The sequence below is a fragment of the Eutrema salsugineum genome, unplaced genomic scaffold (assembly GCF_000478725.1).
Source record: "Eutrema salsugineum unplaced genomic scaffold, Eutsalg1_0 scaffold_6, whole genome shotgun sequence".
NCBI lineage: Eukaryota > Viridiplantae > Streptophyta > Magnoliopsida > Brassicales > Brassicaceae > Eutrema > Eutrema salsugineum.
This window is the reverse complement of record NW_006256547.1, coordinates 6526319-6549766: the sequence shown is the minus strand read 5'-3', so window position 1 is coordinate 6549766 and position 23448 is coordinate 6526319. Positions and strand designations below refer to the sequence as shown.

Genomic DNA, 23448 nt, shown 5'->3' with positions numbered 1-23448 from the left:
AATGATCTGTGATGATCTCAATCTAGAAATTTTGTTGTCCTTTAGTGTACAGAGGATCTATTGGCATTTTCCTGCAAGAATCTTTGGACTTTGTCTGTTAAAAAGCTATGTTACAACAGGTTTCTTCTAACAACAAACACCTAAACAGAAACCAAAGAAACAAAATTCTGCAATGACTGTTGCTCGGTTTCTCTATAGAAGGTTTCACCAGAAAAGTCTGATGAGAGTTGATTTGATCTCCAGAGACATGATCAAGCCATCATCTCCAACTCCAAACCACTTAAAGAACTTTAAACTCTCTCTTTTAGAACAGCTCGGTCCAACGATCTTTGGTCCGATGGTGTTTTTCTATTCAGGTAATAAAGGAATCAAACCAACAGAGCAATTGCAGAAGCTGAAGAAATCCTTCTCCGAGACTTTAACTCATTTCTACCCTCTCGCTGGACGTCTCAAAGGCAACATAAGCATCGATTGTAACGATTCAGGCGCTGATTTCCTCGAAGCAGAAGTCAATACTCCGCTTTCGAATCTCCTACAAGAGCCTTCTTCAGACATCTTGCAACAACTGATTCCCACATCGGTTGATTCCATAGAGACAAGAACCAAACTTCTTCTTGCTCAAGCGAGTTTCTTTGAATGTGGAGGCATGGCTATAGGAGTTTGCATCTCTCATAAACTCGCCGATGCGACTTCCATCAGTTTATTCATGAAGAGCTGGGCTGCGATTTCGTCTCGAGGATCGATTAAAACCGTTGGATTTCCGGTTTTCGACACAGTCAAGATCTTCCCACCTGGAAACTTCTCCGAGACTTCCCCTGCACCAGTGGTTGAGCCGGAAATCATGATGAACCAGACTCTTTCGAAGAGATTCGTCTTCGATTCTTCGAGTATTCAAGCTTTGCAAGCTAAAGCTTCAAGCTTTGAAGTGAATCAGCCTACAAGAGTCGAAGCTGTTTCAGCTCTTATATGGAAAGCTGCAATGAAAGCTACAAGAACAGTTTCGAGAACATCGAAACCATCGATTCTCGCAAACTCCGCTTGTCTACGCTCTCGTGTCTCACCACCATTCACAGAGAACTCAATTGGGAATCTCGTGAGCTACTTCGCAGCGAAAGCAGAGGAAGGAGAAAACCAGACAAAGCTTCGAACTTTGGTTTTCGAGATCAGAAAAGCGAAACAGAGGTTTCGAGATAACCACGTGTCGAAGCTCGTAGGAAACCCAGATGCAACAGAGATCATCTGTAACTACCAGATAGAAGCAGGAGACATGATTGCGAGTGGGGATTTCGATTTCTACATCTTCTCGAGTGCTTGTCGATTCGGTTTGTATGAAACAGATTTCGGTTGGGGAAACCCGGTTTGGGTCGGGTTTCCTTCGGTTAGACAGAAGAACATCGTGGCGCTTCTCGACACGAAAGAAGCTGGTGGAATTGAAGCTTGGGTGAATCTGAATGAACAAGAGATGAAGCTTTTTGAACAAGATCGAGAATTGCTCAGTTTTGCCTCTGTGAACCCTTCCGTGATCCAACCATTTCTCCATGTTCTCTGATTATTATTAAATCGGTTTAGATCACTAAACCGGATCTATTTGTTGAATTGGTTCTATTTTGAGGCTTTTGATTTCAATTCTTGTTAATAAACTAGCCGTGGGAGGCCACTGAAATAAAGGTCAAAAATATGGGGGTGATGTAAGAAACAGTCCAGGAGATGAAATGATAGAAAATATAAAAAAAAGTTTCTCATTTTACAGAAAAAAAAAATTTCGTTTCTAATTTAAATCAGATTTTTTTTTTGTCTTCAATCAGAAATCATTTAAGGAAACTCCTGCCTGATACAATACCTATATATTTCAATTTTACCATATAAAGTTATGTTTTTTTCTGACAAAATGTAAAACGTGTAGACTTTTGTCATATTCTCATAAAAGCACTTTCAAATCCTAATAACTGTCTATAAGTATTAATTAAGCATTAGAAAGAAACTTTTGTCTCAAATATACTCTCACAATTTAATATCAAAAGGTAAATTCTTCTACTTTGAGTCCTGAAAAAAAAAAAAAAAATCTCTTCCTCAATTTGATAAAATATTTTCTATATATGATGTTAAAAATATGGAAAGTGGCCGTTGAAAATTTAAATTTTATGCTCTGAGTTCGGACCTACTGGAGATTGGAGCCGAAGCTGATAGATTAAAAAGTTCTTAGTTTCTCAGCCAAAATCCAGATTTGGGGGATAATAAAAGGGGGAAGAAATTAGGGTTTTTCGATTTCGAGAAACAGAAGAAATGAGAGAATCCGTCTGTCTTGTGAGATCCTTCTCGCAACCTGCAGAGATTTCCTCGCGTGAAACCAACGAGGTCAGTGCTTACTGCTCAAGATTTGATCTTATGTGTTCTGATTTGCTTTCTCTGTACCTTCTTCTACTTCGATTCGTTGTTTATCATTACTCGAGCTTTTGTTCTGTTTAGATAAAAAATGTGGGAAATTTCCTGATTTGGGAGCTTTGAGCTGATGGAATCGTGGATTTAGGGTAGAATTGGATCGTGTAGTATGTTAAAAGAGACTCGATTTTGGATATTGATGTTGCTGGTATATAATGTTGTTGATGTATATGAAGTCTCTGATAAGAGAGTTTGAGATATTTGGTTTGCAGGCTGTTCCTCATCGTGTCCTCACGGAATCAGTATCATTTGGTAGATTTGCGTCAGAGTCTCTACAATGGGAGAAATGGTCATCTTTCACTCAGAACCGTTACTTGGAAGAGGTCCAGAGGTTCACAAAACCTGGTTCTGTGGCAGAGAAGAAAGCCTTTTTCGAAGCTCACTTCAAGAACCGAGCTTCCGGGAGAACAGCGAAGACGAAGATGGAAGAAGTAAATGTGAAAACCAGTGATGAAACTGTGTGTGAAATACGGAAAGACAATCTCGTTGATTCAGAAGTACCACTTGTGGTAAATAATGGTATGGCTATGAATGAAGAAGTAAGGCATGAAGATGTGTCTAATGCTGAGGTAGATTCTGTTGTTCCATCAGTTTCTGTAATGGATGAAACAACTGTTGTTCAAACTGGAGAAGTGAAGGTTATCAACGCCGAGAGCTTTGAATCCATGGCTGTTCCCGAAGACGAGGCTCTTGATCAGGTAATGTTCTTGTGCAACCATCAAATTCCTTTTTTACTACAAAATCAATACCTGCTTCATTTTTCTCTCAACGTCCATGGCATTTTTCAGGATAATTCTACTTCTTTGAGCAATGAAAGACGTCCTAGTTCTTCTGATTCGAAGACCTGCAGTATTAGTTCACATCTTGAACCCTCCTTTGTTATTGGCCTGGATCTGCCACTTAAGAAAACCAGAAAAGAGCCACCCTCGAGTAAGAAAAGGTCTATTAGTGTATCCAAAAACCAAAACAGATCACCTCCTGAATCCTTTCACATTCCAATCAAATGTGCTCCTCCTGCTAATACCGAGAAAACCAGAAAAGAGCCACCATCAAGTAGGAAAAGGTCAATTAGTGTATCCAAAAACCAAAACAGACCACCTCCTGAACCCTTTCACTTGTCAGTCAATTGTGCTCCTTCTAGAAGCAGTACCAATGCTAAGGAGGCAGGGAAAGCAGTCAGGAAGGAGAGATCAGGTCCAAGTTCAGTTCATATGTCACTCAACCTTGCTTCTTCTGCTCGCCAAACGAACAAAACAGCCCCGAAAGACATGGCAAGAAAACCCACTTTACATGAAACAAATTCATCAAATGCTAGAAACAGCGTAAACTCCAAGGGAAACGAACCAACGGTAGCTTCAAAAAGCCGCAAGAGACCATTGCCTAGAACAGCAAAAGAAGATTCAAATGCTCCAAAATGTTCAACCAGAGTAATTCTCCTCCCAAGTTTCTCCATTTCATGTATCCCAGACAAATTTTTGTAGACTGACTCTTGCATATATTGTAGGCCTCCGCTTTCAGGTTACCCGAACTTGCTCCCCTCAATATTCAGCCATCAGTAAACAAAAGGTTACTGATCCCTCCATCTTCACCAACACTTCGTCACTTTATACGATTACTAATGATTAACTTGGTTTCTTATATACAGGAAAAACATAACTGTAGGTAGCTCAGTTTCATGCAGAATACCCAACAATGTGCAGAGACAGCCTTCTGCCGGGTAAGCGGTTTAATAATCAACCTCTTAGAGAAACACTTGCTATCTTTTGTTATTGCAATGGCTTGACTTGGTTTATCGAAAGTGTTTGTGCTAGCTCCCTGGTTTATGTGGAAATAAGACGGGATGTTTTTGTCTAATGCCATTTGCAGCTGCGAAAATCTTTCAACTCATAGCAGAACCAGAGCAAAGTCTTTCACTGTAACTTCTCCTTTCAACTTCAGAAGTGATGAAAGGGCAGAAAAGAGGAAACAGGTAATAACTACAGACTCCCCGCTTTATATATCTCGTTCCAATAAGAGGACATTAATAAAAAAGCATAGTCTTATGAAGCTTTCTTTTTTATGTGGCTGTGTCTGTTAGTTCTTCAAGAAGTTAGAAGAAAAGAACAAGAAAGAGGAGCCTGGAAAAGATAAATTGTCTTGTGGCGGCTTAAAGGAGATGTTCATAGATGGTGTATAATACACAAGCTTCAAGGAGATGTGTAGAATAGAAAAACAAGAACTCAATTCTTCATATACCAAACTATGTACTCAATAGTTTATGTAGTCTCAATCTTGTATCATTTGTCAACATGGAGATTGGAAATAACAAAACAATTGGTTCTTTCTCATTGTCACGTTTTGTGTTTCTTTCTTGATTTAGTTTAGACAGGAAGAAATGTAAGTATCTAAACGCACTTTGGCTAATTTGAAGAAAACAGCAAAGCTCTCCTTTTTAACATTTGTTTTCAAAAACGACGCCGTAATGGAGTCGGAAACACCGAGAGCCTTTCGTTTCAGAGGAGAGAGAAAAAATCTTATCTCTCTGTGGTGGTGTGATGTTGTCAGCCATGGCAATGACAGAGCAACGATCTCTCTCTTTTTCTTCTTCTTCTTCTTCTTCAGTCTATTACTTCGTATAGAGTCTCTCTGAAACGAAAGCTTTTTTCTTGTTTGCTCTCTCCATGGCTTTGCCTTCGTGCTTAAAGACAGGAGTTCCGATGTCTCCGACCACCGGATTCAATATTTCCGGAAGTCTCTTGAAGTCTGACAGTGGCTTCGCCGTTCCGACAAAGTTACAGAGCTTTCGAAAAAGTGATCGAGAGAGATTGAGAATCCAAGCCGTTTTCAGCTTTCCTCCGGCGTTTCTGACCAGAAACGGTCGAGCCGAGAAGCAGAAACAGCTGAAGCAGGACCTTCTCGAAGCTATTGAGCCTCTCGAACGTGGCGCCACCGCCTCGCCTGATGACCAGCTTCGGATTGATCAGGTTCTTTTCTCTTTCCTTGTTACAGACACTTGGAACCAGAATTCATAAGAGTAAATTAGAATTGGTCATTGATGGTTTGTTAGGAATGTGATTGGAAGTAAATTCTATATCTCCATTGATCTCACATACACGGCTTTGGTTTGTATGGAGACAGTTGGCTCGTAAAGTGGAAGCAGTTAATCCAACCAAGGAGCCTTTAAAATCTGATTTAGTGAATGGAAAATGGGAGCTTATTTACACAACCTCTGCTTCGATTTTGCAGGCAAAGGTTAGAACTTTACTTGTATTCTTTGAAAACTTATTTTGCTGTGATTTTTTTTTTTGGTGGCTTGTTGTGTCATTCTCTCTCTCTCTCTCTATCTTTAACAATGCAACAGAAACCGAGGTTCTTAAGATCAATAACAAACTACCAATCTATAAATGTGGATACATTAAAGGTTCAAAACATGGAGACTTGGCCTTTCTACAACTCGGTAAAGTTTCAAACAATGACTCTTCCTCTGGATTCTTATTTGTACCATTTGCTGCTGTCTAGGCAAGAACAAAGGATTAAGAACAACTTTCTTCATTAACTTTTTGGAGAGTCATGGCTCCGTATGAGTGTTTGTTCTATTAAGCAAACAACATTTTCGTTTTCTTTAGGTAACTGGAGACTTGACACCCCTCAATTCGAAGAAGGTCGCTGTGAAACTTCAAGTGTTCAAAATTCTCGGCTTTGTAAGTACACTTAAAACTCTTTCTTCTCTGTGCGCGTGTTCCTATGAGAGAACCATGTACTGACCTGCAAATGATTATGTGAATTGGTGTTTGCTGTGCAGATTCCTGTAAAAGCACCTGATAGCGCCCGTGGTGAACTTGAGATTACCTATGTGGACGAGGAACTACGGTCAGTGAATGAAAGTTTTCATTGTTATGTTTGGTGAACAAACATCCAAATCGTTTGAATCTTTAAAGTTAAAAACAAATGTTTTCTCTTTGCAGGTTATCAAGGGGTGACAAAGGGAACTTGTTTATATTGAAGATGTTCGATCCCACTTATCGAATCCCTCTCTGATCTCAGTTTAACTATAAACGGAAAAAATGGTTCTGAGCCATCATACATACATACCTTATCGCTTGTTTTGTCTCTCTTCATCAATGTATAGATGAATGTTTCTACAAACATAAAGTCTAATAACAGAGGGACAAAAAAGAAGAGACGAGCTCTTGTCACAGTTTCAACTTGTTCTGATGGAAATCGCAATATGATATTCAGATGAAAAGCTCAAAACTTTGAAATCGGATAATTAAATGTTACAACGAAAGTTTGGTTTTTTATTAATTTTGAGTGTACGTAGTCGGATTTAGCTTGAGATGTGTGATAAACGACGTCGTTTGAAGCTGGAGAGACACAGACCTCTCCTTTCGGAGTTTGTCATCAAATACAGCCTTCCGACGCTTTCTCCATCCTTCTTCCCCGTAAAACTCTTTTCCTTTGTTTGTTTTGGAAACAGAGTCTCAATGAATCTAAGCAAACATACTTGAGAAGAGAGACGAAAATCTATGATGGGTTTCACTGCTCTGCAATCGTGGAGCAGAGGAGCTTCAACTTCTGTTCATCTCCTTCGTCCAGGTGGGTAAGTTATATTCCCTACTGATTTTGATCAAATTCAGTATTTTCGAAATTTTCTAAATCGTGATTTGATCAGTTTCTTCGAACCCCAAGCTGTATGATGCTCGATCAGTACAAGCAATCAAGTTTTACACTGTAAGATTCTTGAAATTTGCTTGTTCTTGGTCCGAAAAAGATATTCCACAGAAGATCATCTCATTGTCTGATTATTTATCACCAGGTTTTTAAGTTTGATGTAAGAGCCTCTTCGAGCCGTAAATCACTTAAGAAACTCAGAAGAGAATCTCAACAAGGTAAAGACATAACCAGAAGAAATGTTACGGAAGAAGAAGTAGCTCAAGTTTCTTCTCCAAGATTTGAAGAAGCTCAAGTTGATATTTCAACTTCAAAGGACTCCATTGATGTTGTTGTTGCTCCTAGAGGCAAAGTGCTTCAGGCGTGCACTGTAACTTCCGGTTTAATGGCTGCGTTAGGCCTGATCATCAGGAAGGTGAGAATCCCTGTGAGAGTTTTTGTTTTGTTTATTCTAATATTTGCAAGCAACTGATTTGGTTTCCACTTGCAGGCGTCTCATGTTGCTTCGACTGAAGGATTACGAGTCCCAGACTGCTCTACAGATTTACCATGTAACAGCTAAAAAAAACCGATATATATATATATATATATATATATATATATATATATATATGTGGTGTAATAATCATATGAGGGGTTCAATAAACAAACTGGTTTTGTATTGTCTGATCTATCTTGCAGTTGGTTTTGAAACTTGGCATCTCGGGTTGATTGCTGGAATCGTTGTGTTAATATCATCAAGCAGGTTCTTGCTGCTAAAATCTTGGCCAGATTTTGCTGATTCAAGTGAAGCAGCAAACAAGCAGGTAAAACATTACTCAATCATAATTACATACTTATGGTTCTCTAAACTCGCTTAACCGCCTTATATTGGATTCATTACTTGCAGATCCTTACTTCTCTTGAACCTCTAGATTACCTTGTTGTTGCCATTTTACCTGGAATTAGTGAGGTAACAAATTAACACAAAAAAAGTTTTTCCTCAAACAAATTTGGTTCATTGGCTTTGATTGATGTAGAAGATGATGATTCACAGGAGATGCTCTTTCGAGGTGCATTGATGCCTTTGTTTGGAACGAATTGGAACAATATTGTTGGAGTTGGACTCATCTTCGGTTTACTTCATCTCGGCAGCGGAAGAAAGTATTCTTTTGCAATTTGGTAAACTATTTGTATTGAACATTTTTTGGTACCTTAATGCTTATGAGCCTAGTCTTCACATGTTCTTGCATATCTTTATCTATTGAATTCTGTTGCGGTTCTTTTAAATTCTCAGGGCATCGATTGTCGGTATAGTCTATGGTTATGCAGCGGTTCTGTCTTCGAGTCTTCTTGTTCCGATGGCGTCACACGCGCTCAACAATTTGGCCGGTGGTTTGCTCTGGCGATACAGTTCCAAGCTCAAGTCGTTGGAGTGAAAATTACACAAATTTGATAAAAGGGGCTTTAAAAAAATTTGTACAATTTTATTGGATCGTTTTGTGAAATATTTGTAGTAGAAGGTGATTACCGCAATTTTAATGTACCAGCGTCTGTGACAGTCAGACTCCCAGAGGACAAAGTGAAAATAGATCTCTATAAATTAATGACGTGTAAAGTCACAAAAAACCAAATCATAAAATCTAGTTTTGTAGTGAAAGTACTGCTAATGATTCATTATCCCTTCTTTGACCAAAAGAAAAAAAGATTAATTATCTCTTTTGTTTTCATTATTGTTAAGTATGGCAAATGATTTTTAATTTATTGATAGAAGTTTTTTTAGAGTTAAAATCAATATATTGAAGAACACTGTTACAGAAAAAGGAAGTGTTTTTTTGGTCAAAAGTCAGACGCGGAACAATGGAGAGACAGAGACGTACTTGTGCGAATTCTTACTTCGATAAATTAAACTTCTTTATTGATTTTTTTTTGTTCTGTTCTTGCTCACTTTACCTTGACATTAAAGCAACAAGCTTTGAATCCAAAAAAAAAATCTCAGACGAGAGAAAACCTCAGAAACCCAGAATCGAGTTTAGTGGAGAGAGCGATATGCTAGTAGAAAAATGGCGAGTGGATGTGCTAGACGAGGTGGTTGTCCCAGCGATTACGTCGCCGTTTTAATTGCAGTAGTCTGCTTCTTGGTGTATGTTGTTGTTCATCTTCGTTCTTTACTTCTTTTTTTTTTTAGATGATTTCTTCACTTCGAAATCCTCTTTTCGTTTTCGGTTTCTCAGATTTTAGTTTTTTTGAAGATCTGGCTTTTTCGTCTACTGGGTTTACTTGTTGACTCTTTACTTCGGTCGTCTTCTACGATAAATTCTCGATTTTTCGATGTAGAATTTTGGGTTTAAATCGTTTAGTGTTTTGTATGATTTCTCTAGCTGTATATTTCTAAGTGTTTGATATTATGTCACACCGGATTTAGTTTGTTTATACCCAAAGGATCTGTCTTTTAAGTCTTTTGCTGGGATTTAGATGTTTCAGTTTCTTGATACAAGATTTAGCTTTTTGCTCTGGTATGTAAGGTTTGAGAGTAGTTCTAAGGTCTTTACTTGTGTGTTCAAAGTTCAAAAAACATCATTTGATGGCAATTTTTGTGAATATTTTATCTTGATTAACTCCCAAGTTCTTCAATTTCTCTAATAGTTTTATAGATTCACTTGTTTATTATCAGGCTTCTATCGCGATCGGTTTTACCATGTTTGATACATAAGGCTCCTCGTACTAACAGTAGCAGTTTCTGGATCCCTGTCATTCAAGTCTTTTCCAGCTTCAGCCTTCTCTTCTCAATTGTGGTTAGACAACTTGATGATACCATCAATTGTTTTTTAATTTGTTGAGTTTCTAAAGTAATATTTCCAAAACTGACTGTTGTTTAATTGTTTCAGATGTCACTTAATCTGCTTCAATTCAAATCGAAACATTGGGGGAAGTATTGTTATCTTTGGGCAGGTTTGTTTATTATAACAATGTTCAGAAACAAGTGGACAGTTAGATCAACGAGTCTTGTACAATTTGATCAATGTAATGTTTGGTTTCAGTGTGGGTCGAAGGACCACTTGGATTTGGTTTGCTGATGAGTTGTCGTATAACTCAGGCATTTCAACTATACTTCATATTTGTCAAGTAAGTATTGATATTGGATTCCAACTCTTATCTGTATTAGTCTAGATGTTTTTCATGATATTCCGTGATATAATGTAGGAAACGTCTACCACCCATAAAATCATACGTTTTTCTCCCCATTGTTTTGTTGCCATGGATCTTTGGAGCTACAAGTAAGAATTTTTCTAAACTTTTTTTTGTAATTTTTGTACTTTCCAAGTGTTTTTGGTTATTTGCTTGTGTTGGGATAATAGATCATAAGCTAGCTTTTGAATTTGCTTTTTTTAGTTCTCCACGCAAGAAAGCCTCTCAACACTCAATGCCACATGGGTCTTCAATGGACTTTCCCAGTTGCAGGCCTTCATGCTCTTTATGTGCTTGCTTTAGTTGCATTCACAAGAGCGATCCGACATGTAGAGTTTCGATTTGATGAGCTTAAAGATCTCTGGAAAGGAATCCTCGTCTCAGCCACTGCAATCGTTATATGGGTAACAGCTTTTGTGTTGAATGAGATTCATGAAGAAATCTCTTGGCTTCAGGTTGCTTCAAGATTTGTACTTTTAGTCACGGTAAGAATATGCTAATCATCATTTTTGCAGTTAAAAAGGAAGAAAAGGAGAAGCCTTTTGACAGATTTTCTTCTTTTAGGGTGGGATTCTCGTCGTTGTCTTCTTTTCAATGTCAAGTAATCAACCTCTTCTGTCACAAATCAGCTTGAACAAAAGAGAACACTATGAGTTCCAAAGAATGAGTCTAGCTCTAGGCATTCCTGATAGTGGATTGTTATTTCGCAAGGAGGAGTTTCGACCTGTTGATCCAAACGAGCCACTTGATAAGCTTCTTCTCAATAAAAGATTTCGTCAATCTCTTATGGAGTTCGCTGATAGGTACACTCTAGTTTGATGCATTCCCCTCGTTTTCATGCCATTTTACGTAAACAAAACCTTTACATGTTTGTTAGCTGCTACGCTGGAGAAACGTTGCATTTCTATGAAGAAGTGTATGAACATGGTAAAATCCCGGAAGATGATTCGGTAAGAAGAATCTACATGGCTCGACATATCATGGAGAAGTTCATCGTCGCAGGTTTCATTACCATATATAAATAAATAACTCGCTGGTCTCTGGTTTTCTCTATTTAAATCTATAGTATCAAACGCAGGAGCGGAAATGGAAGTGAACTTATCTCATAAAACCAGGCAAGAGATCTTAACCACTCAAGACCTAACTCACCCTGATCTCTTCAAGAACGCATTAAACGAAGTGATGCAATTGATCAAGATGGTAAATTAACCATTTTTCTTTCACTCCTCTTCCGCTTTCAAACAGGTTATTTATTTCTCTTGATTCTCAAATTCGTTTTCTTGTAATGATTTTTTGAAGAACTTGGTGAGAGATTACTGGTCATCAATATTCTTCATCAAGTTCAAAGAAGAAGAAAGCTGCGACGAGGCAATGCACAAGGAAGGATGGAGTTTCTCTCCTCCAAGGATGAGTTCAGTTCAAGGCTCTGATGATCCTTTCTATCAAGAACACATGTCAAAGAGTTCCACTTCCAGATGCAGTAGTCCCGGTTAAAGGAGTTTTAACCGGTATTTAACCAGATTCGTGTCCGATGTTTATAGAAGAAATTCTGTCCACTGTGTAATCCAATCCCCTTTTACATTTCTTGTACATGTCTTGTTGTTATACCAAATTGAAAGAGAAATGTTTGGTTCCGGTTTTGGTTTGGGTTTGAATGTGTATACCGGATATAAATTATGAAACCATACTAATTTTAATATTTGGACAAACTTACTTAAAATAAAACGATACATAATGCGAAACAATAATAGAAACAAAAAAAAATCTATCACATACAGGATTTAATGTCTGGTGCCTCTTGAAATAAGTTAGTTGGTCTTGTGTCATTGTAACATCGGTAAAGTCCAATGATTAGATTAGGCTCTAATCTAACTTAATCTCTTTTCTTTCTTGTTTTAAAAACTATGTTTGTTCTTCGGATTGTGCTTTCAGATTTGTTAATCAATCCAGTCTAGTAGAAATTGATTCTCTCGAATCCAATATAATTCTTCCCCTTCGACCATGTCCTTCAATTTCCACCACTACATTCAATTTTTTTTTTTTTTTGAATGAACACTACATTCAATTTTGAAGGTGAAAATGGAGAAATCTTGTCCAAATGCTCGATTTTATCTTCACTTTAGTTTAAAATGTATAATTTTTCGTTTGGGAAAAGTATTTAGTTATCTTTCCAAGTAAAATTAGCCATCTCAATTCACGGAAAAAATGAAATCTCTTCTAACTAAATTGCAAAATTAAAAGAAAATTTATCTGTAGGTAAAGAGTCTTGTCAATGAATGAAAAAACTTTAAAATATTGTTTGAGCTTAGAAAAATTAATTATTTAAGTTTATGATGACTCTTTCCAAATATTAATGATTATCTCATAAAATATGTTCATTATATTTCCTAAAGAAGTTTTTTCCCAAATATGCAATTATTGGGTCTCGTCGCTTGCAACTCTTGATGATGTTCTTCCAAAGATAGTTTATCAAATTGAAGGGAATCTTTATCAATGTAATAGCTCTTTTTAAAAATATAGTTTAGTTAACAATTTACCTTTCACAATAATCAAATATCAACTGAAAAAAAAATATTAGTTTTTCTCTAAGTTTCTGTTTTGATTATTATATTTACTAGAAAAGAAAAAAAAAACAATATGAAAATGCTGGTAGAACATTCTTGTAGATGAAGCCACAGCTTGCACTTTGTAATTTGCCAGGTTGGTATTGCTTCCAAGCTTATGTATAGTAATCAATTTTAGTTTATAAAGATTACAGAAACGTGAAATCGTGAACATCCATCAAGCTTTGACATATACATTTAGAACAATTGTTACAAAAACCAGATTACTAATTTCATTTTCATAGTCATCATAATCTAGATATGAAACTCAATACTATAAGATGGATCTCAAGTTCTCAACAAATTTGAGTTCTTTTTTTTTCAGAGAAAATAATAGTAAAGGACAAGGAAATTTGTTTTTGGAGATGTCATCATAGTGGATAACTACGTCAGGACTCATGAGTACTAACAATAAACTAATAGCGAAATTCAATTTATTCTCAACTATTAAACAATAAAGATCCGTTGGATGGATAACTTGTTCTACCACTCAAACCCACAAGTTTTGGATACACACGTATGTATACATGCATTCATGTATGAATCATGATGTTATACACCATTGCAGTTATAAGTAATATGTGCATATATACTTACACAATCACAATTATCAGAAAATTTTGGGAGTGACAGAGAGAATTGCTTTATAAGACCGCATAAAGAGACACCACAACTTTCTCTTCTATTCATTCACTTCCCTCAACGCAAAATTTAGAGACTTTCCGAGGAGGAAAACAAAAAAGTTTAATTATATAAGAAATTTGAGGGGTTTTTTTTGTTTGTGAAATTCGATTCCTTTTCTTCACCGTCAATTCTCTATAAAGTAAAAAAATACTCGCCGACCATTCTTTCATATCCATTTTTCTCATATGCTCTCATCAGACAGCAAAACCAAACTAAAGAAAGCCACTTTGGTTGTCTGTAACTTCTGAGGTTCGATTCTTGTTGATGATGAATTGATGATGATGTTGATGGTTTGATGCAGATGGGTTTTCAGAAATTTCGCTCCTTTATCTAACCATGTAAATAGTCTGTTGAATTTCCTTTGATTTTGTCACTGATTGAATCTGGGTAAATGATCAAATCGTGGTGTTAACGTTTTCCTAAATTAGTTGATCTCTTCTGATAACGTTTTCCTAAATCAATCAAAACTTATTTGATTTTCTGGGTTTGTGTTGATCGTGGTGGTAAGGTCAAAACTTGAGTTTCCGTGTGCAGAGGAGAAGGAGAAGTCCTTTGCGTGTGACAAACAGTTTTCTTCCGTATCAGATCCATCTTTCTTTCTTTAAGATTCATTTTGTTCTTATAGAATACTCGTCATCATTATTGATTGCTTCAATTCTCTTCCAAATTTCCTTCTTTCATTCTTGGGCTAATTTGATTTGATTGTTAACAGATTCTCTCTTTGTTCATGATTAGAAAGAGAAAAAAAAGTAACTTTCTTGTTAAAACCTCTAAAATTGCTTCCTTGATACTAGTTTACAGCAATTGAAGCTATAGTTTGAGAAAAGTGACTATGATCCTTACTGGTTTCTGTTTCCTCTGTAGATCAAAAGCTTTAGAACTTGTTTAACATTACTAGACTACAAAATTTGCAGGTAAATAGTGGGATCTTGTTCTGTGTTTTATGTCATAATACAGGAAAAGTCAGAATGTGACTTTTCTTAAGTCGTGATTTGTAGATAATCTGTGTCCAAATGGATGCTACAACGAGTGGAAAACCGGCTTTACAGTACCATAACTTACCGGAGCAACCGGTTTCGACTACTTCTCCTCCTGTGAGTCCATATCAGAGGCAAAAACGCCATTGCTTTGGGGACGCAACTCCTGGAGAGTTTCCTTTAGCAGCTAGCCCTTCCATTGTCCTTCATGTTCTCACTGAATGTAAATTGGATCCTCGTGACCTCGCGAATCTAGAGGTTCTGTTTCGGAAAATTTTGAAATTTTTTTACTGAAAAGTTCCAAGAATTGATGGTTCTGCTGATTTGATCTTTCTTGTTGTCGTTGTTGTTGTTTTAGGCAACATGCTCGTTCTTTAGCCAGCCAGCAAACTTTGCACCGGACTGTAGCTTATCGCTACCGGAGCTCGCTGCTCTCGACATGTGTAATAAAAGGGTGATTTTCAAGCCTATGAATGAAGAAGAACGTCAAGAAATGAAACGCAGATGCGGAGGATCATGGAAATTGGTCCTTAGGTTTTTGCTGGCTGGTGAAGCGTGTTGTCGAAGAGGCAAATCTCAAGCAGTTGCTGGTCCTGGTCATAGTATAGCTGTGACATCAAAAGGCGAAGTTTACACTTTTGGTTGTAATAACTCTGGACAGCTAGGACATGGCCATACAGATGAAGAAACTCGGATTTTGCCAGTCAGGTTATTCTCATTGACACCAAATCGGTTAAGTACATAACCACACCAAAAAAAAAAAACAAGAAGATGGCTTCACTATCATGTTGTGCAGATCATTGCAGGGAATCCGAATCATCCAAGCTGCAGCTGGTACTGGTCGGACAATGCTAATAAGCGATAATGGGAATGTTTACACTTGCGGGAGAGATTCTTTCGGCGAGGCTGATTATGAAGGGGAAAGGACTAGACCGGTTACAACACCTCAGCTCGTAACGTCTTTAAAGAACATATTTGTTGTGCAAGCGGCGATAGGGAACTTCTTTACAGCTATTCTCTCCCGAGAAGGAAAAGTTTATACACTCTCGTGGGGCAACGATGGTAGACTCGGACACCAAACCGAGGCTGGGGATGTCGAGCCACGTCCTTTGTTAGGACCTCTCGAGAATGTACCCGTTGTGCAGATTGCTGCTGGTTATTGCTACCTTCTTGCCTTAGCTTGTCTACCAAATGGCATGTGAGTTCCCTTCCTATACACTATTCTAGACCGGTCATTCTCAACATTTTAAATGTAAGAATGTTGAAATGCTTCTAACAAAAGTAATTTGGACTCTGACGCAATAGTATACTTATATGTTAGGTCGGTTTACTCGGTTGGTTGTGGTTTGGGAGGGAAGCTTGGTCACGGGTCAAAAACAGATGAGAAGTATCCTAAGGTTATCGAGCAGTTTAAGCTATTGAATCTTCAACCTAGGGTGGTTGCAGCGGGTGCTTGGCATGCTGCAGTGGTAGGTCAAGACGGGAGAGTGTGCACTTGGGGTTGGGGAAGATACGGTTGCTTAGGACACGGTGACGAGGAGTGTGAATATGTTCCCAAGGTTGTTCAAGGGCTAAGCCATGTCAAGGCGGTTCATGTCGCAACAGGAGATTACACTACTTTCGTGGTCTCTGATGATGGCGATGTTTACTCGTTTGGTTGTGGAGAATCTGCTAGTCTTGGTCACCATCAAGATGTTGATGAACAGGTTTAGCTAAATAGCTTCCATTGTTTCTTTTGCAATGGAAGCTCATAATTTGACTCTTTTTATGTTTTGGTTTTTTGGCAGGGCAATGGACATGAGAATGTGCTGAGTCCAGCTTTAGTAACATCGTTGAAACAAGCCAAGGAGCGGATGGTTCAGATTAGTCTAACGAACGCGATACATGGGAAGGCTCATACGTTTGCGCTCACGGAATCAGGGAAGTTATTCGCATTTGGTGCAGGCGATAAAGGTCAGCTTGGAACAGAGCTTGGTCGTAACCGAACCGAAAGGTGTGTACCGGCAAAAGTGGATATCGATCTCAGCTAATTAAGCGGTTTAGCGGTTTGTTGGCAAGGAAGGAAAATTGCGTTTTGCTTTTAAATGTTTAAAAGACTTTGGAAGGGTGTACAAAAGGAGTGGGGGAACATAAGTTAAGGAACTTGTCTTAACATTTCATTGTATAGGGTTTTCTAGATTATTCTAATTGTTCATGGTAATGTCTTTTAGGTTACGTTGTTAATAATTGTCGAATCCATTTTATTGTAAGGTTCAGTCTCTATTTCATTTGTTTTTGTTATAAAAGCCTAAAAGACTAACAATATTCTTCACGCTCATCTCCAGCAATTTGACTAATATCGTTTCGACATCTTCTTCTAGCACTCCCTCTTATGTGATTAAATCTCAGAATTGGGTCAATGGTACATTATTGGGCCACGGTATCGAGCAGGCTCACTTGGGCTGAACCGGTCCAATCTATTTAATTATCCGGTTTATAGACGGATTGGATTTAGTGACAACTCCCGCGCCAACACCACCCATGTGTGTACCGGCTGCTGATTCAGAGGGTTTCATAGATTTCTTAACTCTCTCTCTCTCTCTCTCTCTCTCTCTCTCTCTCTCTCTCTATAGATCGTGTATAATCTGATCCGTTCCGATCACAAAATTTCGTGTCGTCGGCTTCAAAAGAAGATCATAGAACTCACCACTCGATGGCCCTCAATCTCCGCCGTAAACAGCTTGGTAAATTTCGCTCTTCAAACTCTATTTTGTGTTTGTTTTGATGTTGATCGTTTTAATAGTGACATTTCCATAGTCTTGCTGGTTCTTCTAATTTTCCCCTTCACTGTACAAGATCTAGATCGAATCTTGTTTCTAGGAATCTGAAAAACGATGCCTTTTTTATTTGTTTTGTTCCGTTTATGTTTCTTAAAGGTTGGATTTTTAATCTTCCGGATTGCGGAATGTGTTAACCCTGATGCTGAACCTGAACATGAACCTTCCTTGTTTCTGTTTGCGTTTGTGTTGTGTAAATGATGGATCTTTTCAATCTTCCTGACCCGATTGCAGAGTGTGTGATCCGGATGCTGAACCTGAACCAAGCTTTGGATCCAAGCGAGGTATTCTACAAGGTCTTGATCCACGACGATTTCGGCAAGAATATTATCGCTCCTTTAATGCGAATAGAGGATATTCGTAGACAAAGTGTTACACTTGTGTTGCCCATCTATAATCAAGAGAGAAAGCCTGTTCCTGCTGTAGCTGTCTACTTTGTTCAACCCACTGAAACCAACATCAAGAGAATCTTAGCAGATGCTTCCAAATCTCTCTACGACACCTTTCACCTTAATTTCTCGTCTTCCATCTCTCGCCCGCTCCTCGAAAGCCTCGCTTCGGGTACTCTCAATTCAGGTTCCGTTGAAAGGCTTGCAAAGGTGCATGATCAGTATCTTGAGTTTGTGACTTTGGAAGATAACTTTTTCTCCTTGGAGCAACGCTCTGTCTATCTTCAGCTGAACGCTCCACCAGCAACTGATGGAGACATTAAGGAGGTAATCGAAAAGGTTGCAGATGGGCTCTTCTGTGTATTGGCAACGCTTACTGTGGTGCCTGTTATACAATGTCCTCGTGGAGGACCAGCAGAGATGGTTGCATCTTCATTGGATCAGAAACTGAGGGATCATCTTAATTCGTCCAAGAACAATCTGTTTACAGAAAGGTCTTTTCAGCAGCGGCCTTTGCTGTGCATTTTCGATAGAAACTTTGAACTCTCGGTCGGGATTCAACACGACTTCAGATACCAGCCTCTTGTTCACGACGTTTTGGGACTAGAGCTCAACAGTTTGAATTTGCCAGGTGAAAATGGTGGGAAGCAAAAATTTGTAGACATTTCAGACCAGTTTTGGTCGGCCAACGGTTCTCTAGATTTTCCTCAAGTCGCCATGGAGATCGAGACTCAGTTAAACAAGTACAAGAGAGACGTGGAAGAGGTTAACATGAGAACAAGCGGTGGGAGGAAAAATAGTGCAGAGTTTGATGGGACTGATCTGATCGGGAACACCAAGCATTTAAAAGATGCTGTGAACTCACTTCCAGAGTTGACAGAGAGAAAGAAAGTAATCGACAAGCACACAAACATAGCGACCTTGCTCTTAGGAGAGATCAAAGAGCGATCTCTGGATGTGTACACGGAGAAAGAGAATGACATGATGATGAGAGGCAGCATAGACATGAGCGATCTACTCTCTGTTCTGAAAGGGAAAGGTAGTAAGATGGACAAGCTACGTTTTGCCATCATGTACCTAATATCGTCGGAAACCATAAACCAGTCCCAAGTTGAAGCCGTGGAAGCTGCGTTGCGTGAAGCTGAGGCTGATACAAGCGCGTTTCAGTATGTGAAGAAGATCAAGTCCCTGAAGAACGTCTCTGTGGCAGCCTCGGCAAACTCCTCTGCCAGTGGAGGGAACATTGTTGATTGGGCTGAGAAGCTCTATGGCCAGTCCATAAGTGCGGTCACTGCAGGAGTCAAGAACCTCTTGTCCAGTGATCAGCAACTGGCGGTGGTCCGGGCTGTTGAAGCTTTAACCGAGGGAGAACCGAACTCAGAGACAGATTCATACCTGATGCTGGATCCGAGAGCTTCAAAGTCAGGCTACAGTGGTGGTAGCAGCCATGGGAAGGGGCCGTTCAGAGAAGCAATAGTTTTTATGGTCGGTGGGGGTAACTACGCTGAATATAATAGTTTGCAGGACCTCTCGCAGCGTGAGAAGACGGTCAAGAACATTATATATGGAGCCACAGAGATCCTTACCGGAACTGAGCTCGTCGAGCAGCTCGCACTCTTGGGACAGAAGATGGGACCGACATAGACAGGCCGGCTTCTAAGAAAGATGTTTGATAAGTTCTTGGTGTTCTTATAAGTTAGTCTATCGGGTGCAAGTGTTTCTTGTGGGTTTAAGTTTAAGATGGGTTAATAGTAATATTCATTTTATTCTCAACTATTAAACAATAAAGATCCGTTGACTTGGATGGATATAACTTGTTCTACCACTCAAACCCACAAGTTTTGGATACACACGTATGTATACATGCATTCATGTATTATGTAAGTATGATTACTTATGGGACACGGAAGCTAAGCCCAATGGCAATGGTAAGGAACATTTACCTACAATAATCTTTAATTGATGCCCAAAAACATTAAACATCCCTACTTGTTTCAGATTAATACTAACTTTAACATCCCCCACCTAATAACCCTTTCCATTTCACAGTAACTATGGTTTTGTGACAATTTGAACCCAAAACAAAACAAAAAGAAAATAGTCATCAATTTTTTTGAAAATTCGAATATCTGTGCTCTTTAATACATTTACAGTTGTGAACCATAATTAAAAATCACAATAGAATTTGAACCAAATATCCCATTACTAAATTCATCAATTGAAGAAAGGTTGGGCTAAAATTTTACTCATTCTTTTCTTTTATTTTTCTGCTATATTTGTTTGATAAGATTGACATAAATAAGAAGCTGCTTAAAATTAGGGAAGAAGATTGCATCTTTCCCAGCCGTTAATATTTTTGGCAAACCTCAAATTTCGCACTTGATCAACAAACTATATAAATAAAGAGCCTCACTACACAATTAAAAAAAATAAAAAAGGAAAAATACCCATTAAACATTTGAAAAAAAGTTTTTTGGGGATTATTAATTTAACTAATTTAACTAACATAATGGCGCGCCTTCACCTAGCTCTCCTCCTCCTCTTCGTCGCCGTCTCCGCCGTGATCGTATCAGCCGCTGATAAACCACCATCGACAACCACCGCCGGAGCTCCCACCGCCACAACTCCGACCGACGGAGATGTAGATGTAGCGGAGGCTCCGGGAGACGACAACGCTATTGGAACAACCGATGATGATGCTGCTGCTACTCCCGGAGATGATGACGTGGCGGTCGCCGGACCTATCGGAAGCGATTCTTCCTACGCAAATTATCCGCCGCCTCAACAAGCTTCCGGAAGCGTCGCCACCGCCACGATTGGCTTCGCTTCTTCTGTCGTTGGTGCGACGGTTGGATCGCTCTGCTTTTTCTGAGCTGTGATCGGCGCGTGAAAATTAAGAAATTAAGATTACTTTTCTTAATGAATCTTTGTAATATTTTCTTGTAGATATGTATAAATATTTGCTCGTCCCTTCATTGGTAAAACTGGGATGATACGGAAGTATGAAATATTAAACAAAAGTTTTTATTTTTTTCTAGCTGGTCCGATCGGATCATTATTACAATATAAAACTTTAGAGGATGAGCAAGTTTATCAATATATAAAAAAATGAAATATTGATCGTTTCTTTTCATATGAGATTTGCTATCTAGTGGAATGAACAAGTTTATCCATTTTCCAAAAAATATGCACACTCATGAACCCACATAACATTGGATTTAACGAGGACATTTATTTACTTCAACGTAAAAAAAAATATATATAAATATGTCCTTTTTGGGTCAAGAAATGAATATAAATAGTTTTTTTTTGTCGTGTCTATAGTTTTAAATTCATTCAATAACTTCATAGTAAAAAAATGAACTTGTTGATGTAGATCTTTTATAAAGCCACAAGAGATGGGCCGTGCGCTTTCACAGGCATGGCCCAGACACGTCTATGCAAGCGCGTGTCCTTCACGTAACAAAACTTTTTTTTTTTTTTTTTTTTTTTTTCACGTAACAAAACTTGATTCCTCCTTAGCCGATAGAAAGAAGAATTTGCAGAGAAGACGAAGCGACAATGAAGGTCCAACGGTCAACCTTTTTCGCGTTCAACGGGAAGTCGAATCTTCATCACTTTCACTCCTCTCAGGTTTCTCTTTTCTTGCCTTGTGATAAGAAAGTTCGTTTTTTTTTTGTTTTAATTTACTTCTGAGAAAACCCAATTTGCATTTCGAATCCCACTATCCAAAAATCATGGATTTAGCTTTGAGTTTATTGGTTTTGAGTAAAAAAAACTATCTTTTTTATTTTTTGATTGTAGGGAATTCGCATTTCCGAGCTCGAATCACGAGAGTTTGTGTCGAAGTTACTTGATAGGAAATGGGGATTACAGAGTCCTGCAACCCCAATTCAGAGAATCAGTGTTTCTTCTGCTAAAGAAACTTGTAAGGAACAAGGAATCGGAAAATTCTCCTTCTTCAACAACACTAGTCCAAATCTCGGGGATGAAGTGTCAAAAGGAAATCAAGAATCGTCTTTTTACATTATGAGAGATGATCTCTTACATCCTCTTGTGAATGGCAACAAAGCTAGAAAGCTTGATGCTTTGTTACCACTTCTTCAGGATCATAAAGTGACTGATTTGGTGAGAATGAGTTATCTTCTTCTTTCAAGTTATTGCTTATTTTCTCTTACAATATTTCTCAATTGGGTCCTTTGGAAAAAAGGCTTAAAAGCTTAGGAATTTTGTTGTATATAGGTTACATGTGGAGGGTGTCAAAGTGCTCATACAGCTGCAGTTGGTATAGTTCTCATTATCTTATAACTAGAGAACTAAGCCGAGTTAGGTTTTGAATGAATTGGAAGTGAATGGCTTGTCTGTTGCAGCGGTTTCGTGTGCCGAGAGAGGTATAAGATCACATTTGCTACTGCGTGGAGAACAGCCCGACGTTTTGACCGGTTATAACCTCGTTTCAACTATGTATGGAAATGTTGAGTACATTCCAAGATCTAGGTATGCGAATAGAGAGCAAATGCTGAAAACTCACGCTGATCTGGTTGCTGGAGAAGATGGTTCTGTTTTATGGGCTAAAGATATCGTTGAGGACCTTGAGGCTATGGATGTTGCAAAAATGGATGATTTTTCTACTTCCAAAGCTTCTCCTAGAAAGGTTCTGATCGTCAATGAAGGTGCAGGAGATGCTCTTGCATTACTCGGTAAACATCAATTTTTGAATAAATTAAGATACTGCACCAAATCAATGTGGAAGAATTGGGCCAAGATTATCGTTTAAGAAGGGCTTTGTCACTGTGCAGGTATGTTTCGGTTAGTGCAGTATTTGTCACAGGATCATTTACTTGGGAAGACAAGGCCGGTCAAATTTGTAGTTGATGCTGGTACTGGAACAACTGCTGTGGGTTTAGGAGTTGCAGCTATGTCTTTTGGGTTAGGAGCTTTGTTCACAAGATTTATACTATTTGTGTCTGTTTTCTTTTCGCTTGCCGAAGCTTTTAGCATCTTAATCACCAGCTCACTTAAAGTTCTTCATAGGCTTCCATGGGAGATCAATGCAGTGATGCTTGCTGATACACTCGAAAATTACAAGAGACATGAAGATCGGTTGATGGCAGAATTTACGAGGCAGTTTCTTGCCTCGATGGTCTGCAGCAGCTTGGATATGATCAAATGGGTAGATCGTCAACACCCGAGAAAGTATGCTTGCAAGTTCTTCTTTTCACTATTGAAGATTTAATAAAAATGATATTTTTCCGCCCCAAGTTTGAAGCTTTATATTGGTTTGCTGGATTGACATTCGATCCATTATCTATGTTTCTTTTTTGTTCTTGCAGATTTGGGAAGGTCTTGGAAGGAGAAGTGGAGATGTGTAGGAAAATTGCGCAAGAGACAGGAGTCTTAGTGGATCCAATGTACACTTTAGCTGCTTGGGAGACGGCAACAGAGCTTGTGCAAGACGAGAAATCAAGCATTGTAGTGATGCTTCACACTGGAGGCACTCTTGGGATGTTTGGTCTTGCTCAAAGATACAAATCTTGCTTCACTAACTTGACAGATTAGGCTTTAGCATGATACAATTTCCAAGAATTCAGAAACATAAATCTTAAGATGAATAGAAAACTTCAATTTTGTAGGACAAATTCTCCACTAAACAAACTTTCTAATATTTTTACCATAAAAATTGGTATTCCATTGTACGGCTATCGAGAAGAATCATATTTGT

The 23448-nt window shown here is 38.4% G+C and overlaps 9 protein-coding genes across 15 annotated transcripts; all 9 read left to right on the top strand.

The window, feature by feature from the left end:
- The first annotated feature begins 78 nt into the window (after positions 1-78).
- LOC18013349 (vinorine synthase) lies at positions 79-1662 on the top strand. Its single transcript, XM_006395537.2, has one exon. The coding sequence runs from the start codon at positions 173-175 to the stop codon at positions 1547-1549; it is 1377 nt and encodes a 458-aa protein (XP_006395599.1). The 5' UTR covers positions 79-172; the 3' UTR covers positions 1550-1662.
- A 565-nt stretch (positions 1663-2227) lies between these two features.
- LOC18013332 (protein WVD2-like 7) lies at positions 2228-4690 on the top strand. The gene is made up of 7 exons (XM_024151729.1): positions 2228-2355; positions 2652-3137; positions 3228-3866; positions 3944-4005; positions 4085-4156; positions 4306-4408; positions 4517-4690. Exons 1-7 carry the CDS (start codon positions 2284-2286, stop codon positions 4613-4615), a joined length of 1533 nt encoding a protein of 510 aa, XP_024007497.1. The 5' UTR covers positions 2228-2283; the 3' UTR covers positions 4616-4690.
- A 216-nt stretch (positions 4691-4906) lies between these two features.
- LOC18013331 (probable plastid-lipid-associated protein 4, chloroplastic) lies at positions 4907-6664 on the top strand. Its single transcript, XM_006395535.2, has 6 exons — positions 4907-5402; positions 5557-5670; positions 5780-5875; positions 6045-6119; positions 6221-6288; positions 6384-6664. Exons 1-6 carry the CDS (start codon positions 5100-5102, stop codon positions 6454-6456), a joined length of 729 nt encoding a protein of 242 aa, XP_006395597.1. The 5' UTR covers positions 4907-5099; the 3' UTR covers positions 6457-6664.
- On the top strand, positions 6595-8710 carry LOC18012676. The gene is made up of 8 exons (XM_006395534.2): positions 6595-7014; positions 7091-7149; positions 7235-7504; positions 7580-7640; positions 7771-7895; positions 7979-8041; positions 8126-8250; positions 8366-8710. The coding sequence occupies exons 1-8, from the start codon at positions 6945-6947 to the stop codon at positions 8505-8507; spliced, it is 915 nt and encodes a 304-aa protein (XP_006395596.1). The 5' UTR covers positions 6595-6944; the 3' UTR covers positions 8508-8710.
- A 317-nt stretch (positions 8711-9027) lies between these two features.
- Positions 9028-11889, top strand: LOC18012947 (regulator of G-protein signaling 1). Of its 2 annotated transcripts, none has more exons than XM_024151831.1 (10): positions 9028-9156; positions 9743-9863; positions 9957-10020; positions 10110-10194; positions 10273-10346; positions 10462-10742; positions 10822-11060; positions 11135-11259; positions 11336-11457; positions 11557-11889. In XM_024151831.1, exons 3-10 carry the CDS (start codon positions 9957-9959, stop codon positions 11749-11751), a joined length of 1185 nt encoding a protein of 394 aa, XP_024007599.1. In that variant the 5' UTR covers positions 9028-9156; positions 9743-9863; the 3' UTR covers positions 11752-11889. The 2 variants fall into 2 exon arrangements, with proteins under 2 accessions (XP_024007599.1, XP_006395595.1); XM_006395533.2 differs by having other exon boundaries at positions 9028-9211.
- Positions 11890-13484: 1595 nt separating this feature from the next.
- LOC18012946 (ultraviolet-B receptor UVR8) lies at positions 13485-16806 on the top strand. 3 transcript variants are annotated; one of them, XM_006395531.2, is made up of 7 exons: positions 13485-13793; positions 14409-14458; positions 14543-14779; positions 14880-15229; positions 15318-15719; positions 15843-16227; positions 16309-16806. In XM_006395531.2, exons 3-7 carry the CDS (start codon positions 14558-14560, stop codon positions 16549-16551), a joined length of 1602 nt encoding a protein of 533 aa, XP_006395593.2. In that variant the 5' UTR covers positions 13485-13793; positions 14409-14458; positions 14543-14557; the 3' UTR covers positions 16552-16806. The 3 variants fall into 3 exon arrangements, with proteins under 3 accessions (XP_006395593.2, XP_006395588.1, XP_024006953.1); XM_006395526.2 differs by having other exon boundaries at positions 13485-13882; XM_024151185.1 differs by lacking the exon at positions 14409-14458 and having other exon boundaries at positions 13485-13882.
- A 317-nt stretch (positions 16807-17123) lies between these two features.
- LOC18012945 (SEC1 family transport protein SLY1) lies at positions 17124-19510 on the top strand. Its single transcript, XM_006395525.2, has 2 exons — positions 17124-17244; positions 17572-19510. The coding sequence occupies exons 1-2, from the start codon at positions 17214-17216 to the stop codon at positions 19368-19370; spliced, it is 1830 nt and encodes a 609-aa protein (XP_006395587.1). The 5' UTR covers positions 17124-17213; the 3' UTR covers positions 19371-19510.
- Positions 19511-20160: 650 nt separating this feature from the next.
- Positions 20161-20724, top strand: LOC18012824 (anther-specific protein BCP1). Its single transcript, XM_006395524.2, has one exon. The coding sequence runs from the start codon at positions 20236-20238 to the stop codon at positions 20596-20598; it is 363 nt and encodes a 120-aa protein (XP_006395586.1). The 5' UTR covers positions 20161-20235; the 3' UTR covers positions 20599-20724.
- A 508-nt stretch (positions 20725-21232) lies between these two features.
- On the top strand, positions 21233-23380 carry LOC18011976 (D-cysteine desulfhydrase 2, mitochondrial). Of its 4 annotated transcripts, none has more exons than XM_006395523.2 (7): positions 21233-21359; positions 21531-21854; positions 21969-22011; positions 22097-22426; positions 22526-22655; positions 22761-22922; positions 23060-23380. In XM_006395523.2, exons 1-7 carry the CDS (start codon positions 21288-21290, stop codon positions 23283-23285), a joined length of 1287 nt encoding a protein of 428 aa, XP_006395585.1. In that variant the 5' UTR covers positions 21233-21287; the 3' UTR covers positions 23286-23380. The 4 variants fall into 4 exon arrangements, with proteins under 4 accessions (XP_006395585.1, XP_024007197.1, XP_024007196.1 ...); XM_024151429.1 differs by having other exon boundaries at positions 22508-22655; XM_024151428.1 differs by having other exon boundaries at positions 22526-22922.
- The last annotated feature ends 68 nt before the right edge of the window (positions 23381-23448 follow it).

What these genes read in the sequence shown, in the direction of transcription:
- LOC18013349 (XM_006395537.2), top strand. Translation starts at nt 173, where the DNA reads ATGACTGTTGCTCGGTTTCTCTATAGAAGGTTTCACCAGAAAAGTCTG.
- LOC18013332 (XM_024151729.1), top strand. Translation starts at nt 2,284, where the DNA reads ATGAGAGAATCCGTCTGTCTTGTGAGATCCTTCTCGCAACCTGCAGAG. An exon ending in CTCCAAAATGTTCAACCAGA is followed by an intron (nt 3,867 to 3,943) that starts GTAATTCTCCTC and finishes CATATATTGTAG; the next exon opens with GCCTCCGCTTTCAGGTTACC. An exon ending in GGGCAGAAAAGAGGAAACAG is followed by an intron (nt 4,409 to 4,516) that starts GTAATAACTACA and finishes TGTGTCTGTTAG; the next exon opens with TTCTTCAAGAAGTTAGAAGA.
- LOC18013331 (XM_006395535.2), top strand. Translation starts at nt 5,100, where the DNA reads ATGGCTTTGCCTTCGTGCTTAAAGACAGGAGTTCCGATGTCTCCGACC. An exon ending in CTTGGCCTTTCTACAACTCG is followed by an intron (nt 5,876 to 6,044) that starts GTAAAGTTTCAA and finishes CGTTTTCTTTAG; the next exon opens with GTAACTGGAGACTTGACACC. An exon ending in TATGTGGACGAGGAACTACG is followed by an intron (nt 6,289 to 6,383) that starts GTCAGTGAATGA and finishes TTCTCTTTGCAG; the next exon opens with GTTATCAAGGGGTGACAAAG.
- LOC18012676 (XM_006395534.2), top strand. Translation starts at nt 6,945, where the DNA reads ATGATGGGTTTCACTGCTCTGCAATCGTGGAGCAGAGGAGCTTCAACT. An exon ending in GTGAAGCAGCAAACAAGCAG is followed by an intron (nt 7,896 to 7,978) that starts GTAAAACATTAC and finishes CATTACTTGCAG; the next exon opens with ATCCTTACTTCTCTTGAACC. An exon ending in TTTTACCTGGAATTAGTGAG is followed by an intron (nt 8,042 to 8,125) that starts GTAACAAATTAA and finishes GATGATTCACAG; the next exon opens with GAGATGCTCTTTCGAGGTGC.
- LOC18012947 (XM_006395533.2), top strand. Translation starts at nt 9,132, where the DNA reads ATGGCGAGTGGATGTGCTAGACGAGGTGGTTGTCCCAGCGATTACGTC. An exon ending in ATGGATCTTTGGAGCTACAA is followed by an intron (nt 10,347 to 10,461) that starts GTAAGAATTTTT and finishes TGCTTTTTTTAG; the next exon opens with TTCTCCACGCAAGAAAGCCT. An exon ending in GATTTGTACTTTTAGTCACG is followed by an intron (nt 10,743 to 10,821) that starts GTAAGAATATGC and finishes TTCTTCTTTTAG; the next exon opens with GGTGGGATTCTCGTCGTTGT.
- LOC18012946 (XM_006395531.2), top strand. Translation starts at nt 14,558, where the DNA reads ATGGATGCTACAACGAGTGGAAAACCGGCTTTACAGTACCATAACTTA. An exon ending in GCTTGTCTACCAAATGGCAT is followed by an intron (nt 15,720 to 15,842) that starts GTGAGTTCCCTT and finishes CTTATATGTTAG; the next exon opens with GTCGGTTTACTCGGTTGGTT. An exon ending in ATCAAGATGTTGATGAACAG is followed by an intron (nt 16,228 to 16,308) that starts GTTTAGCTAAAT and finishes GTTTTTTGGCAG; the next exon opens with GGCAATGGACATGAGAATGT.
- LOC18012945 (XM_006395525.2), top strand. Translation starts at nt 17,214, where the DNA reads ATGGCCCTCAATCTCCGCCGTAAACAGCTTG. An exon ending in TCTCCGCCGTAAACAGCTTG is followed by an intron (nt 17,245 to 17,571) that starts GTAAATTTCGCT and finishes ACCCGATTGCAG; the next exon opens with AGTGTGTGATCCGGATGCTG.
- LOC18012824 (XM_006395524.2), top strand. Translation starts at nt 20,236, where the DNA reads ATGGCGCGCCTTCACCTAGCTCTCCTCCTCCTCTTCGTCGCCGTCTCC.
- LOC18011976 (XM_024151427.1), top strand. Translation starts at nt 21,288, where the DNA reads ATGAAGGTCCAACGGTCAACCTTTTTCGCGTTCAACGGGAAGTCGAAT. An exon ending in ATCACTTTCACTCCTCTCAG is followed by an intron (nt 21,360 to 21,530) that starts GTTTCTCTTTTC and finishes TTTTGATTGTAG; the next exon opens with GGAATTCGCATTTCCGAGCT. An exon ending in GATCGTCAACACCCGAGAAA is followed by an intron (nt 22,923 to 23,059) that starts GTATGCTTGCAA and finishes TTGTTCTTGCAG; the next exon opens with ATTTGGGAAGGTCTTGGAAG.